General features: G+C 41.6%; 1 protein-coding gene across 2 annotated transcripts; it reads right to left on the bottom strand.

The window, feature by feature from the left end:
- Nucleotides 1–924: 924 nt before the first annotated feature.
- Nucleotides 925–16,683, bottom strand: LOC307227599 (14-3-3 protein beta/alpha-1-like). Of its 2 annotated transcripts, none has more exons than XM_079996973.1 (6): nucleotides 16,565–16,683; nucleotides 15,099–15,531; nucleotides 4,847–4,970; nucleotides 4,019–4,185; nucleotides 3,374–3,469; nucleotides 925–1,982 (listed from the first exon to the last, which is right to left on the bottom strand). In XM_079996973.1, the coding sequence occupies exons 2-6, from the start codon at nucleotides 15,390–15,392 to the stop codon at nucleotides 1,926–1,928; spliced, it is 738 nt and encodes a 245-aa protein (XP_079853099.1). In that variant the 5' UTR covers nucleotides 15,393–15,531; nucleotides 16,565–16,683; the 3' UTR covers nucleotides 925–1,925. The 2 variants fall into 2 exon arrangements, with proteins under 2 accessions (XP_079853099.1, XP_079853100.1); XM_079996974.1 differs by having other exon boundaries at nucleotides 4,019–4,182.
- Between the last annotated feature and the right edge of the window lie 432 nt (nucleotides 16,684–17,115).

Here is a 17,115-nt window from a genome sequence, read left to right as displayed (position 1 = left end):
TATTACAGGTTAGGTTTATATATATCTCTATATATATAGATAGATATAAATTAACTCCAGCAGGGGGTAAAACAATTACGGTCTTTCTGCCTCGCGTCTCGTCTTACATAAGCGCCTGCGTGGAGAGGGATTGGACTCAGTGACATCTGCGCTGATCTATTTTTAATGGCTTGATCGCGTCCAAATCCCCCCGCGCCGTGCCAGCCACTGTATGACCGTGACGTCATCTGATGTCAGTCGACGTTGGGGGCCGGTAAATATTGACAACATACGGAGTAATCGCGATAGGTATTATTTTTTTCGACGATATCTCGATATCGGTGAATTCATGATGTTTAGGCGATGGCCATTCGTGCTTCCATTCAAACACAAGAAATATTTCAGAATCAATGATGATGAATGTGGACATGGCGATCAACTAGAAAGGGGTGTTGATCAGAACAGCCAGACCAGTCTATGGAGATCTGGAATCTGTACATTACTGTAAAAATTTAACTTTATCATGACACCACAATCCCAGACCATGTCTAGTCTCAAATCACAATATTGATATTATGGTGATATGAGGCCCAGGCCTATATTCAGCTGTTTAGTCACGGTCACACACAAATTCACCTGGTTTTGAACTGGTTGTATCGTTTAGACATTTTAAAATTATTTTGAAGATACACATAGTGTTCGCCTTCCGGTGTGGTTTGGTTGAACCTTAGCGCTAACGCATTGGACAAATCTCATTTTTGCACGCACGAATGTCAAATGATGTCGGTGCTGTCTACAGACCGTGTTCTACTGTGAGGCCTACAATGGCCTATGAGCCATTTTGGTAGCACATTTTCAACCTATGCCATTAACCTGGCACATGAAGACGGGATCAGGTGTTATACAGTTCTTAAAACAAACGAAACAATTGAACTGTAACAAGAGTGATTTATAAAATGTTTTATTCATATTACATGACTGTTACATAGGGCATGAGACATTGTCACAAGGCTTCGGGACTACAATCAAATATTAGCAAAAAAAAAAAAGAGAAAAGAAAACCCAAACACATCAATAGTGGTCGAATCGCAATCACCGGGCAAACCAGACACCCTCTTACATTCACAAGAAGTACAGAGCTAAACAGTGAGATCACGACTGGTTCTGATTCCAGTGTAAAGTGTTTAAATACAGGACATGCATGTTGGTCTTCATTACATCTGTTTACTTTGGGCTCCATAAAGTCCCGCCGCTCTCTGGACATGCTGACTGCAAGTGAAGATAAGTGGGGAGTGTTTGGTGATCTATAGAGAAGGAAGGGCTTTCTTAAATTAAAAAAAAAAAGAAAAAAAAAAAAAAAAAAGCACCTGTCCGGTAACTCGCTCACCTCACCGGAGTACACGTGCACTCGGCCTGGACTGTCTGCGCTCTGCTCAGCTAACATGCAACAGGAGTGTCTCAGTAACGGTCAATGGCGGCCTCTTCTTCCACGCCACTGCACCGCCCTCTTTCCGTACAATAACCCGGGATGCCGTAACTCTACTTGTGATTTAGCCATCCAAAAATTGTCACGCATGCAAGCGCACTCCAGCAGTCACTCGTTACCACGCCCACGCACTAAATCATGATTCTCTTATATCAACCAGACAAATAACATTGAATTGTAGGTGAAGCTAGTAATACTACTCTACAGCGGGGAAGGACCAAGACAAGCAAACTTGGGAATGGCAAATATTACTTTAAAACCGCTTTTGTTTTTTTCAAAAACATACCAAGAGCCAAGTGTTAAACTATAAACGATTTTAATTTGCAGACGCATAGGTCTGTGGTAACAATGGGCATTCATAACTATAATATTTTTCAAGTGGAACAATAAGGAATGGAGAAGTGTAAAAAGATTTTTTTTCTTCCTCTTGTAGTTCTTTATGGCGACAGCAGGTGGCGCATTAGTTCTCTCCTTCTCCGGGCTCGCCCTCATCCGCAGCATTGTCTGATGTCCATAGCTGAAATAGATTTTTAAGATTAGGAAATTGAAATGTAAGGGTTTTCTGGAAGATAAAACATGATCTTTCACTAATGGAACATCCTAAAGTTCAACAGTATTATTATTCACTTGATTTTAATGTTAAAGTCTGCATTTAAAAATGATTCAGGCTCACATGCATTACTAGGCCATACCGCTATAGCCAATACTACACAACTGCCACCAAAATTAAACTGTCGCCCCACCAATATACAACTTTTTTAGTGGGATTTTTATTTTGTTTATTTTTAACTTATTGTATTATTGACTCAAAGCCTAAAATAGCATAAACACAAAGATTCTATTCAGAATCACATATGATTAATGCTGCATAATGTGCCTTCGATTATTGCAGATCCCTCATCGCTCAGGGACAAGTCAATCCAGTGCGACGTCAATTGATCCATCCAAGCTGTGGGAGGGGGGCCCCAGAACTGGGACTGCACATTATGGGTTTCCATGACACGAGGAAGGCAGAGAACCCCTGATTAAGATGACATTGCTCGATGGGCGTTTAACGACTGCAGACTTTAACAAGCCACAGCACGGCATGAAGGCAAGTTCCAATTATAGTTCCACGGTATAAAGGCAGGTTACGGGCGTCGTTTCGAGGAGCGTATTTGGTCCCACCTCAAGAGTAGGAACGTAAGCAGAGTGGTCACATTGAATTCTTGCGAAAATATTCAGTTTATATTATGTTTTAACAGCCCGTTAAGTGCCACATGTAACCATCACCCCTCTGAATGCAACTTGGTGAGTAGTTGTATTTACTTTAGCAAACAACCCACGAAACCTCCTGCATTCTTTTCAATTACTCCAGAAGGCTTTTCCACAAACGGGCACCATCTCAGGAACCAGGGTCTTGAACCGCACGAGGACTTCGGTTTCAAAATTGCTTCCACTCTGATAGTTCCCGGGTCCCAAAATAGATCCTGCAAGCGAGCTGGTGCTTTTGGAGGAACAGGAACCACTTGGGAGGAGGTTATTGTACTGAACCAAGTCGATTGCAAGCATGACAAACGCCATTTCCCAAATACCGGTGAGCGGCTGATTCAACACTCACTACGTGCTCGTAGTACTCGTTTCCTTTTGCTGCTGTTGTTTTAAGAAAGCAAGCAGCGGGAGAGTAACCAAGAACTCTTTCAGAGACGGATAGGGTTAATGTTTAGGAAGGTCCCAGGTCAAACTGGTTCCCCATTCCTGTGCACTGGTGGAAAAGTGGCTTAACATAAACAAAAGAACAAAATTGGCACTTTTCAAACAAAGCGCCACGTCAAGTTTGCCAAATTTGACAATCTCCCGAGCATGCAGTCGAAAAAAATAAACCCTGCTGAAAGAAAGTCAAAGACGCTCTACGTGCAGCATACTCACTGTCAGGTTGTCTCTGAGCAGCTGCATGATGAGCGTGCTGTCTTTGTAGGAATCTTCACTCAGGGTATCCAGCTCGGCTATGGCATCATCAAACGCCTACAAGAGACACGATAAACCACCTTAAAATCCATAGAGCCATAGAGATCAAAATGTATGCAGTAAATAATCAACCAAAGCAAGGAGGGAGAAGATTTTTTTTTTTTTTTTTTTTTTAAACAAAATGATGTTCAATTGAAACATTAATTTTCAAACTGTTTTACAATATGGTAATCCAGTAAAATACATTTTAAACATACTGATCAAAATTTATTACATTTTGTTTTGTGGAATGTCATTATTATTAAAAAAAATAATCAAAAAAAAAAAAAAAAAATCAATACATTAATAATTTAATAAAGTACCACACCACAGATCTGCAGCATTGCAGCACAATCAGGAAGAACAAACATTTCAAATGTTATAATACTGTACTCAGCCACCCACACATGACTTCAGAGAGAGGAGGAGGGGTATAGGACAGATATGGCTTGTGGGTGAGTTTGTGTGTTTGTGCATATTCTGTGTGGGTGGCCCTTCACTGTGTGTGTGTGTGTGTGTGTGTGTGTGTGTGTGTGTGTGTGTGTGTGTGTGAGACTCCTCCCCCACCTGTTTGGCCAGAGTGCATGCTTGTTCAGGGGAGTTGAGGATCTCATAGAAGAACACGGAGAAGTTGAGCGCCAAGCCGAGGCGGATAGGGTGCGTGGGCTGCATCTCCTCCTTGCTGATATCAAAGGCCTGCTGGTAGGCCTTCTGCGAGTTGCTTATTGTTTCTGCTGGAGGGCGACACGAGAGACGAACAGTCACGCCGTTGTCACAGCAACGCCTCTGCCGACAAGTTGTATCCAGGGTGCTTAGGACGGCGTGCTGCCCTGGGACTCTTTGGCAAGGCACAATACCACTAGCCATTGCGTCCTCAAGAGTTAACAAACAACCTTACTCTGCTATACAGTAATACCTTCCAATTCGATAACAAATTTTAATAATAACTCAGGGGTTGACACCAATGGTTGTCCACTCTAGCGAGGGGAACGTGTGTTGTGCCTGCACATACAGATTTTCATGTGAGAATACATTTTAATCTAAGTAAAAATGGAACATTTGTTGTTTTCCTATGAATGTTTTTGGCCTCACTGTAATATGGATTTTTTTGTAAAGTAAATGTTACAGCATAAATTTCTACTCTGGTCGGAGTACCATCACATAAATAACCGGGGATGAACTGGTAGAAGTTACGAGTTGGAAGAATGTAGCATCTTTGCCATCTTTGGTGATAAAAAGCATCACATTGTTTAACAGCAAATTACTTTTTCCATATTGAGGAAAAAAAAATAAATCGTATATATCACAGAACCAATAGTGATTTTAAAAAGGTGTGTAGGGCAGAGCAGTTAGAAACAGGAGCCCGCCGTGGAAGATGCAAGTTTTAATCTTTACCTTTCTTGTCGTCCCCAGAGGCGACTTCAGCCAGGTATCTGAAGTAGTCTCCCTTCATCTTCAGGTAGAAGACTTTGCTCTCCGAGTTTGGGGCTTTCTCAATCAGGTGTTTATTCAGCAGATCCTGGGGTGGAGACACAAAAGCACAGGGGTTAAACTTCCTCTCAATCATAGTCCTGCTAGCTAGAACACAAAGGCATAAGGATGACGGGCAGTGATTTGTGCAGTTGGGTACGATGAGAGAGGGACTAAACATGGACAGTGTACCAGCTGTGAACGTGACGGAGAACTTCCAGCGACTCGCGGGGCAGGCTGACCCATATAGGATAAAATAAGCAAGTTCTCCAAGAATGAGGTTAAAGCCAAACTGAGTGGACAGAACTTCCAAACAGCAGAGAGGAAGGCTGTACGAGGAATCGAGTTCTGTATTTAGACCGCCAGCTTCAATGCCCAAATTAGCATTGTAAATCAATTCCATTTCGGGCGGACTCTTCAGCTTGTTATTAAAATGTAACAATTCTGAATGCTCCAGCGATTCACTCAAACAAATGAGCCTGTGTTATGATGAAGATGAATAAGGGGATGAAGAGAGAAGTGGTGGCACTGGGATGCCGGACACGGGCCAATCGCTGCATAGTTTTGGGACGTCTACATGATATCTGTGGCACCACCACCGTCATTAAAAAACAAGCAAGCGAGGAGGTCCATCTCTGTCTGCCTGTTGTGGTTGGACTGTGGAAGGTTGCTGCGGGGTGGGGTCACCACACAGTAGTGTAATGAATAAATACAAAATTGCAAGAACAGACAGGGAACAAAAAAGGTTCTCCCTAATGATGTGCCACCACTATAGCTATTTTCTAACAATGTTACGAAAAATAAATATATCCTACATAGTCTCACCTAACACTTGAGGATGTACAAACAAGTAGCAGAATGTGCAATTGTCAATGAATGTGCCGATATTGCCATTATTTTATATGCAATTTATTGTTCTTATTTAATGTTCTTTGCCAATTCATTTATTATAGATTTGCATGTTTAATTCTAATAAAAACATACAAAAATAATAGTTTTAACAGATTACCTGGAAAAGTTTCAGTACAAAGTTTTACAAGAAGCAAGGGCTTTGTGATAATACTATATAATATAAATATCGGCATTCTAACTTTCACTGGAAGACAATTAACAAGAATGTAGATTTGTACATCTGGCCTACGCTCAAGCAGCCCAGAACTTTACATACTGTAAATTCTCCTTTCCAGTGTGTATACTGTATGTGCTATGCCATTACAAACAGGCTGCCATCAGGGAAATCAAAACTCAAGTGAAAAGTAAATCAAGCCCAACTGTCCAGTCCACAAAAGCAAACCCAGGAAAAACAAACAGTCTGCTTGTTGAGAAAGATCCTGCCTTTGCCATGGCATCTCGTCTCAAGGGTGTCTCGTCTCACCATGCAAATGCACATTTCTATGACAACACAGCCATAAAGTCCCCTGGCAGTGATGTGGAATGCACCAGCCAGGGGGAACGTTTGGGAATGCCGTCAGAACAGGAACGACTACACCGTTCATTCAAATCCAGTCTAATAAATTGGCTCCAATCTCACATGGGCACCATTTTCACATCTCTACAATTTTCTCACAGGAATGCTCACGGTGCAATCTGTGACGTTTGACCTTCTTGCCTGGCTGCTTGTATTGTTGGTGATCTATATGGTGCATCATGAAACGTGTAATAAAGAGGAAGGAAATTGATAAAGGCATAAATAATATGCTTCATAACAATGTGGCTCTTCAGATAACTACTTGATGTTTGACAGGTAGAGATAACTACTAGGGCTGAATGATTTATCAAATTCAAACCGACATCGCAATTTAACAGAACACAATTTCCAAATCACAAAGCCTGCGATCACGAATTGTTGTCATTTTACATTTTTATGTTACACAATCTAACCAATAGGGCTGTCCAGGGCGGGCTCTTCCTATAGGCCAGATAGGCAGCTGCTTAGCGCACCACCCTGGGGGCGAGGGGGAGCGTCGGGGCACATTTTGCGCACCCGTCTCCCTCTCCGCTGATACCGACGATGCGCAAGCCAGAATAGTGGGTTTTTATTTTATGTTTCCTAATGGAACGAAACAACTGCGTATGGAACGAAACCGTGCGTAATGGGGACACTTTCTCCATGCTCCGATTGTTTGTCCACGCTGCTGCCGGTGAGACCCCGTGCTCCAGCCACCGTGCACTCTGCGTGGATTGTGCTGCTGGCAGAGCCCGGAACACGTGTGGCGCCTCTTCCAGAATAATGCGTCTTTTTTTTTTTTTTTTTTTTTAAATTAGCATAAAGCTGTCCCTGAGCAGATGGAGTGGCACTCCGTGTGTGTGGACGTATGCGCGCAACATTTTTATGAAAAATAAATTTCTGCTGAAACACTGCATTTTTTTTTCAGAAGTTAATTTTCAGATTTGATAACTATGGAAATAATACTTTGAAGTATGTATAGTGGCACATGCCTAGCTGAAAGACGGTGCTGAGGAAGGAGGCCGGGTAAGGTACCTGCTCAGGGATGTTGCGACTATGTAATCCACCGAACCCTGCTGCAACATTATAAAAATTTAAAAAAAAAAAAACTAAAAAAAACCCCCCACACATTTCCTGGTAGTTTGAGAGTTTTAAAACAATTCAAAATCAGAGGATCAAAATCACAACATGACCTGGCTGTCAATTGGCACCCATCAATAACAGGTTACTTTACAACTACACCTCTGTGGTTTAAGAGGGATTGGTTTATCACAGTGATTATTTTATTGAATAGTCAGAGGGGATAGCCAGGACAACAAGCCAACTACCACATCAACCACTCACAGTGAATGATGGAACCAAGAATGATAGAAAGCGCCATTTTTACCATTACCTATTTTTTTTTTCCTTTTATGAAATCAAGCCAAATTGTTTACTGTTAAAAAAAAAGTGTTTCTGCCAGAAAACGCCCCAACATTCTGAATTTAACCATTGTGAGTTGTGGGCATTTCTCATCTTTGTGGTTGAGTATTATGGCAGAGGCAAGGCCAGAGAAAATACTAAAAAACACAATTCTGTTATGTAACCAGACCATTCAGATCTTTGAATCTAAATGACTTCTACTATAGCAGATGGCCAGAGAAAAAATAGAGTACAGAGATGCTGGCAACTGTGACCCATTTGCTCTGAAAGTGTGAGACACACCCACCCACACGCCTCCATTTGAATAGCTGTTAATGTGCATCAGGGTCACAGATCCACACTGAAACCGGATTTAGCTGTTCGAAGATGTGATGATGTGGGCGTGGCTTAACATCTGCCGTTTGGCCAAGGCTTTACATCCAATGCATACTCCACCAAGTAGTTCTCAATGTGGGGTCCCGGAACCCCCTTGGGCCATTCAAAATGATAATAGGTTAATTTCACCATTATTTCTATTTACAGAATAGCATCACCATGAGTGAATGTACAATAACGGCTGTTTTGATCATAGTTTCACTGTTATCTCCTGATTTACAAGTATAGATAGGTGTGGAAGATTAGATTAAATCAGATTGAAGAATAAAAATCTTATCAGATATTTTGGATGCAGCTAGAGAACAAAATTTTAGCAAATGCAAAGCCTACATTTTAAGTTACATTTCCCCCTGAATTTGTACCCAGATTAATGAAGTGTCATCTTATCTATAAGTTATCGCAGTGAGTTGTACTGCCAATAAATTCAGATGACGCTGGTAAATCGCCATGACAATGTCAAATCTGGTATTACGATCCAATGCAATCTATCGTAGTTTTGCTTTTAAAGTATATCGCACAGCCTCAACATCGGGTCTACATCGATTACTCAAGGGGGCAGGAGATGATGCTTCAGATTTGCACACCCATGTGATGGGTACAGTTCAAAAGTATTGTTCTTCTCTCAGCTACAGTAGATTCAAAAAGTAATTTTCTGCTTCCCTGCAGGACCTTGGAGCAAATTTGACTCAGATCGCCCCCATTTACACACATGTCCTATAAGGCCAGTGTGATCTTCTACAGGCCGAGCATGTTCCCACTTGAGCCCATTTAAAACCTTATGTAACATTTGGCTTGTCACTGAAGGGGTTCTCTCTGGAGAAGTGAGGATGCACTACATCCTGTCTGATGCATTTGTGTGGAGTAGTCCAGTGGCAAATGTTGACGAAATGGGTCAGAACGCAAGCATCCAGAACAACTGCTGCTACATTGGTGGGGTTTAACTACATGGGACCAATGAGGTTTAGTCAAATATGATGTCAGTCAAAAACGCAGACCAAAATTGACTTCCACAGGCTCCTCTGAAATTCTTTGAACATACTGGCAGCCGTATTGTTCTACATGACAAACACCACCCATCTGGTGTTCGGGGAGATTAAAACAAGCACTGATAGTTATTTATGACACCATCCACACCCCTAGAGCTGGTTCCTGTGTGGTGGATGTTACATTCCATTCTGTAGCGTGGGTTTGTTAAAGGGGGCCCCCCTTCCCCTGCCTAGCCACTCTTTTACAGTCCTGATGTTGAAGACGCTCTAGTGTACATGGAGCTAAGCTCAACAATGCAGTTAAGCACAGGCATCTCTTAATCTGCCAAAAGCACTAATATCACCAACCTATTTATAGTAAGACAGTGCACACATGCTTCCCGAGGGGCGTAGGGTAAGGACGCTGCTGAGACACTGCGTACATAGGATTCATGGACTATACAGTGATGTAATCAGGCTCATCAAAAATCTGAACGCCTGTTTCATCCGCAAGGTCCCTTTATTTTAATAGATGGCGGTTTACTTGGGTGCATTCTTGCAAGTGTTCCCAGGCAGGAAGTCTGCCAATAACCAGACCGGACTGTTATCTCTTTGAATGGGGAGTTGGCTATATCTGATGTAAAAGAGGCATTGGTATTTTGCACATGGAAGTAGGTCACTAACAATCATGATATCTTTGTTGACGATTAATTGTCATACAAATAATTCCAATCAATAGTTATTTTTGTTCATTTAATGTAAATTTCATAACAAACTTATAACAGTGTAATAATATGCACACTATATAAAGAGCCATTTAATGACTTTGAACATGAAGAAGTTCTTTTGTCTCAACTGGACTGATGGAAATGTACCAAATTCAAAACTCCATTTATAGCAAACCACCCTCTTTGGAGAACTATTTATCATGTTTGGGTCTATAAACAACTGATCACTACTCCAAGAAGGGGAGAATCACCACGGGTGAGACATATAAAAATAGAACCAAACAACATTTACACAAAAATAAACATTGGATGACAACATGTATTGAAACACTTAATTAGGTCCAGGAAAACTGGAACTACAACTGGTCACGTGGCCTCTTCCTGTCATAGTTATAGCAGTAAATGAGGGAGGAAAGGAGAGGAATGCAACCGGGAGGGTACTGGGGTGCACTCGAAGCAGGTGTGGTGGTGTGTGTGTGTGTGTGTGTGTGTGTGTGTGTGTGTGTGTGTGTGTGTGTGTGTGTGTGTGTAAGATGTCCACCGGTGAGTGTACATCACTTATCCCCATTGGTACTGGTGTAGAAGGTCGGTATTATAAGTATTGTGACATTTCAAACACTGGTTTAAAATTCCCCTGGCATTTGGATGAAACATACGATTGTAGAAGCTTGATTTGAGAAAATAATCACGGTCATCTCAAATAACTGCAGTGAGGAAATTATGTAATAATAGCTACGGCTCTACTTAGAAGCATCAATGAATTGTACAGATGTCAAGTTATCACAAAAATGATCTTCCACCCAACAATGCATCCATCTAGGTGCCATCCAGTGCAAATGTGAGATAACATTACACAAGACAAACATAAACCTCAAAGCACGATTAGTGAACTTGGCCTCATCATACACAAATGAATCCCAAAAATAATAACACTGCGAAAAAGTTAAATGAAAACTAGCATGGCATTGTACATTAACATCAATCTATAATTAAGTTTCAATTATCATATCAGGAAATTAACTCCACATGTTTAAAAAAAGAAAAAAAAAACTGAAAAAAAAAATATATATATATATTTTCCGTTAATATTAAGATACATATATAGATCTCTTTTCGACCTGAACAGATAGTTCCACTCGGGTTTGCACATTTTTACCCACATGCCGCAACTTGACTGACCATGTCACAGATTGACAGGAGGGGCCCTTCCCAGCCTGGTTTCCTATTGGGAAAGAAGCCACTCAAGATAGGTGAATTCCATAACCGCTAGAACTAAATAAGTAGATTAAAAAAAAAAAAAAAAGGGGGTAAAAGAATATAAAAAAAACAAACAAAAAAAAACAACTCACCATTGTCTACTTTAACCCATAACCACTTCAAGGCATTAGAGCCTGATTAGTCTAGGGAGACCAACAGAAGACTATGATTATACTGGCCCACCCCTGCGGAAAACAGGCTGGCAACAAAACATTTATTTATCAAGATCATACACGTTAAACTATCCTTTTTTTTTTTTAATGCTTTGCCCTGGATTTTAAACAAGTTGTTATTGTATAAGAATGTGTGGGTCCGACTTTGTAAGTCTGCTCCAATAGTCGTTATGGCTGTGAGGACATCACAGCCTGTGTCGGTGAGCAGGAAGCAAACTGAAAGGAAAAACCAGCCAAGACATTCAGGACTACCCTCATATCAGCAGAAGCTTGGGGCCTCTTCACCAACTGTGTGAAATCTCTACATCATAGTAAGTCACCGACAGTCTCTACGCCCAAATAAGCCACTTATTCGGGCGTAGAGACTGTCGGTGACAAGAGGTGTGACAAGGTGCCAATAGGAATTCGATAAAATAATTACACTGCACATTATTTTGCAACGACTGGAAAAGTCGTTGGGTGTAATGGGGGTAATTGATTGACAAGCAACTTGACAAAACTTCATTATGTAATCTCCACCCACCTGGAGCTCCATGCGGGATAAAAACAAACATTGAACATTATTCACAAACACATGCAGGTGGCATGTAGAAAAGACAGCAATACTAAGCACAACAGGTTTTCTGCCTTTTTTTGGTTTTGCCTTGGCAAAGAGAAGGCAGAGAGCAAAGATCATGTCGTCCTCCCAGGCACCCTGCCCAGGGGCTTTCCCTGCCCTTTAAATAGTCGCTGGTATCACACCACTGCTACTGAGGGCTCCTACCTCCAGAAGCACATCATGTTCTTTATCAGCTAACATAGGGCTGTTGGGGTCAATTCGCAGGTGCAACCTACATTTTTTAAAGGACTTCTGCATTGACAAAATGCATTTAATAAAGACCTCTTCCGCAATATCGGTCAATTGTTACTAAATGTAAGCAACTGATCTTGTCCCGATATTAAGGTCTCAAAACCAAAACGGAAAGACATAATGGCTTTCTCTGTTAGGAACGCTTATACGTGGAGTCTTTATTAATCTCCAAGTGGGACTTTGTTTAAAAAAAAAAAAAAAAAAAAAAAAAGAATGCCGGATTGGATTATAAATTTGATATTCCTACTATTGGTGGGGTGGGGCTTGGACCAAAAGGTAACGTAGAACAATTTCAGAATAAGCATTTTGAGAACTAGCAAGAAAGATGTTTTGTGTCAAAATCAGATTTTTGGATATTTAGATGTAATTTCGTCAAAGGAGATGCCTCCCTTTCAACAGATTTAACAGAATTTTCAGTTTGAAAAAAGTAGATTGCAGGTTGTTTAAATTTTCCAAAATGGTTAGGTTTTGAAATTGCTCATCACATCCACAATGTAAATTAATAAATTGGAATTACATGAAGAGATAATTAGTCCATGAGGCTCAAGTCCTACCCATCTGTAAGTGTGCTGCTCTACCCATCCTCCCCATGGCCCAGATCTTGTGCTCCTGCCTTATTTAACCTAGAAAATTGAACTCACATTGCTTCTACACTGCTACCACTACATTACGCAATCTTTAAATCAAATGCATATGATCCAGAAAATTAGTTGAAATAACACATATGACAATGTAGAGGTATGTTTGGATGTACATGTCCAATCATTCTGAAAAAGGCCTAGTTAGGCAACGTGGTAACCATTTCCTGTGCAAATGTATTTGGCCTGGGACATCACATGGTGGGGGTGTGTGTGTGTGTATATATATATATATATATAAAATTAATTCCCTGTGTGCAGTTTTTTTTTTCCTCCTAGTTTGGGAGCCAGAGAGGTCCTTTGGTACACTAAAAAAAACCCTGTCCAGCATTGTCTGAGCTAAAACCCCACCAACCCGAAGCAACAGTATAGCAAGCTAATGTTTGCATCCCTGAGCACTTGCTGAAAACCCAAATAAAAAAAGCTCAGGCTACTTCCACTAAAACTGAGCTTTTTTTATTTGGAAGTTTTTTCAGTGACAAGGGTGGAAAAAAAGAAATTAAAAATATGACCAACCTTTGTTTGGTTGCCTACTCAAAGCCATTTCCTGTCTTTTATGCATTTTTTAAGCAATTTAATGTTGTTTTCTATGGCACTTGCTGCTACAATACAAAGTTCCACAGTCACAACCATTTATTTTTGTTAAATAACCGATTTTGCAGCAAATATCCGTATATCAAGCTTGTTTAAACTGTGCTTGTAAAAAGCACCGCAAAAGCATGCATATTCACCATCAAATAAAAGCCATTTCTTCACAATTGTTCATCGCAAATATAGCCTTTTGAAGACAAGGCAGGATATAAAGGCCACCTCAAACCAATTTCACATCCTGCTTTCCCCCCTCATTTTTTTAGAAGCAAAAAAAGAGCTATGGTTTGTAACTGAACGCCACATTCGTGACAGCCAGCGATACTCAAACTAATTCTCAAAGTCTAGGGTACTTGCACGCGTCAATAATGAAGTGAACATAGCAACCACTGATCTGCTGTAGCTTCTCCGTCGAAGAGAGGCAGAATGAGTGTGAAGAAATTGGTTTTGAGGTAAGTGGGCGTACCAGTTTGGATAATCATACATCACTTTCAGCGGAGTCATGTTTTACCGAGAGCATGAAATTTTGGTGATAAAAATAGACTCAAACTTCCATTCAATGCACTGAGATGGGTGGTGGTGGGGGGGGGGGGGGGGCACATTAAACAAAAAACACTAAGTAGTTAAAAAACACTGGAGGGGGCCTTTAAGTTCCTGGGGACCAACTCACCAGCCACAATGAAACTTGAACCATGTTTCTTTGGTGGCTGCATGCATGTATTGCACTGAGCTGGCTGAGGCCAAGTCTTCTAGGCTGGGGGTGTTCAACTGGCAGCCCACAAGCCAGATCCAGTTTGCCAGAAAATTACTCCTGGCTCTCAAGACTCAATAAATAGAAATATGGTTGGTGAAATAGATGTATACATCTTTTTTTCAACATTTGAGATTTGTTCCCTCTGAGAAAATCTGGCCCCCCTGTAAAACCTCATTGAGGGATCCTGTTCTAGGCCATGTCAATGGAGTAGCAGCTGCTGCTGCTGCTGCTATGACAGCCGCATGTATTGATTGGAGCGCTGGAGGAAAGAAGGTCATTCCATTGCACCACATCTCTGAGCCATTGAATCTATCAGCGCAGCATTTCCAGCTCGTTTCTGATAATCATCACAGTGACAACACTGCAATGTCAAAGCCTATAGGTGGCAGACTTGTAACCTAGCTACACACAGCATGACATCATCCAGCGCTTATAGCTAGCTAGCCTGAATACAGGCAGGGACACTAGGTGGTACAAACAGCGGGATTAAGAAAGAATGGGACAGCAATCCACCCCTTACTCTAGGCACACTCATCTATGTGAATAATCACTTTTGTATGACTAAAGAAAAACACGTCTATTGTATCTGTCTATTGTTTTCTACCAACATCGTTGTCAAGTGTGACTCATGAGATTACAGAAAATGTAGATGTTATTAGCTTAATAGTATATTGTGACATAACACAATTTACCAATGTAAATATGGTCTGCTTTACTAAACAGTTTGGCTTATTGTGTTACAGAAACACTTATGTCGGCCATCTGACGTATAGTTCAACTTCATCTCAAGGTGTAAGTGCTTTAAATGTAGGTCTGGGCGGGTCATTATTTCATTTACAAGATGTTAGCACCATTAGACAAAAGCAATAAACAAAATATTCTCAGATTCTGTGGTGTAATTTATATAAAACGGTGGGTCCCAGATATGGAAAACGTCAAGAATCACTGGTCTAGACAAAAATAACTTGCCATCCACTCACCAGCACGTCTTCGCAGATGTTTTGCAGCTCTCCTTCAACCTTCACCCGGTATTCCTTGACCATCTCCAGCTTCTTATCGCTGCCCTCGGTCTTCTGCTCAATGGCAGAGATGACCCTCCATGCCGACCTTCGGGCCCCGACCACGTTTTTGTAAGCAACTGACAGCAGGTTACGCTCCTCGCAGGTCAGCTCGTTACCCTGCTCGGTGACGTCCTTCATGGCTGCAGCCATGTCATCGTATCGCTCTGCCTGCTCGGCCAGCTTGGCTTTATGGATCAGCTCTGTTTTATCCATTTCTCTCTTTTTTTTTTTTTTTTTTTTTTAAATATGAGTGGGAGGAGGTAGGAGTGCCAAGCCGCTACTGGGAGTGGGAGTGGTGGGCTTAGGTGGCTCTACTCACTCACTTGCTGCAAGGTTGTCAATCCTTGGCTAACTGGCGACAGAAAAGGAAAAAGAAAATATCAACACTAACAAACAGAACAAGAGTCACAGCTGCAGGGTCTGAATTGACATGTCGAAATGAGATTATAAACCTAAACGTTAGCATATCAATAAGAACACAATCAGCATTGTCTAGCCAGATGTTCGGAGTATGTATGGGATTAAAACCATATTTAGCGCTAGTGGTGGCGAGAAGATCATTAATAAATTATATTGATGATTGGGTCAAGTCAGTCAACACAGTATATGTACAGATTCAGTTTTATATACCCGTATGCACGCAAACCTAATGCAAAATCCCTGATTCTGATAGTGAGTTGTTAATACAGACGTTTATTGTAATCTTTAAGGTTTTGCGCATATTGCCATTTTTTTGTTAATTAGGCATTGCTATTTTTATATAGTTAGTTTATTTTTTAGGTTTATTGCATAATGCAAAGTGTTATGTAAATCATTTGGGTCTGAGCATATATTTATATTGTTTTTCGAATATCTATCGCGATTTTTTCTATTTTTATAGTATTGTGCATTCACAAATGTTTTTTTTTTTTTTATTCTTATTACATTATTAATATTGCGATTGTTTTGATGCGTGGTGCTTTGATAACGCAATTTCTCTCGTGGGATGAATTAAGTATCAGTCCATCTATGGAGTGTGATCGATCCACACCATCCAGTGGAACAAACGTTCATCAAGGGAATCCATCGGCTTTACGGTGAACGAATTCCCGTTCTCGGCCGGTCGCCAGTCGTGCCAGGCTAGTCGGTGAGCAGTATTCTACCAGCGGCCGGTCACAAACGACTGTCTAACGGCGCGTAAAACAGCTCGTCGACTAACGGCGGCAAACTAGCTTAGCCGGCTCGCTAACGACGGCTAGTCTGGACGGAGCAGCTAGCGAGACTGACGCAGAACTGCTACCATCCCGACTGGTTTGGGAACAGATACGTTGTCTTTCAACACCGAAATACAATTTATGAGGACGGACTAAACGGACTAAAATAATCCAGACACCGCGTGGGCAAACCTTTGATGCGGATCCGAGCTGCCACTCCGTGTAACCGTGAACGCCCGGGGATTCGGGGAGGAGGAAATAAAACCAGCCCTTCCGCCTCAACCGAACCTGGCGGAGTGGGTGGGGTCGGTCGGCCGCCCCCACCAACGCGGAGCGCCCGCGCCGGGTCACGTGTCGGCCGGAGGGGGCGGGCTCTAGCGACGTGTTTCCTCGCAGGAGAAAGGAGACGTCACTACCGCCCGAGCGCCGCCGGAGCGGAGGCGAGAGCGACCGCAACGCGCGTCGTTAAACTGCAGCTGTGTTTTAGTATACGCAGGTATGCACGGTCCTTTCCCTGCAAGTTCTATTTAAAGTTTGGAGGGTTTAATAAAGTACTTTCCCTCATAATTAGTATTTTTTATTTCTTTGTATAGTGCCAATTTTGTATTATTTATATTTTATTCTATATATAAGCTGCTTTCCTGGTGAATGGGATGAATAAGTTATCAATCATCCATCCGTCCGCCGAAGGCAGCATTACACGGCGGATCGAGTGAATCCGGCACCGCAGGCGTTCGGGGCCG

The sequence above is a fragment of the Zeus faber genome (assembly GCF_960531495.2).
Source record: "Zeus faber genome assembly, chromosome: 2".
Lineage (NCBI taxonomy): Eukaryota > Metazoa > Chordata > Actinopteri > Zeiformes > Zeidae > Zeus > Zeus faber.
This window is presented reverse-complemented; position numbering and strand designations above follow the sequence as displayed.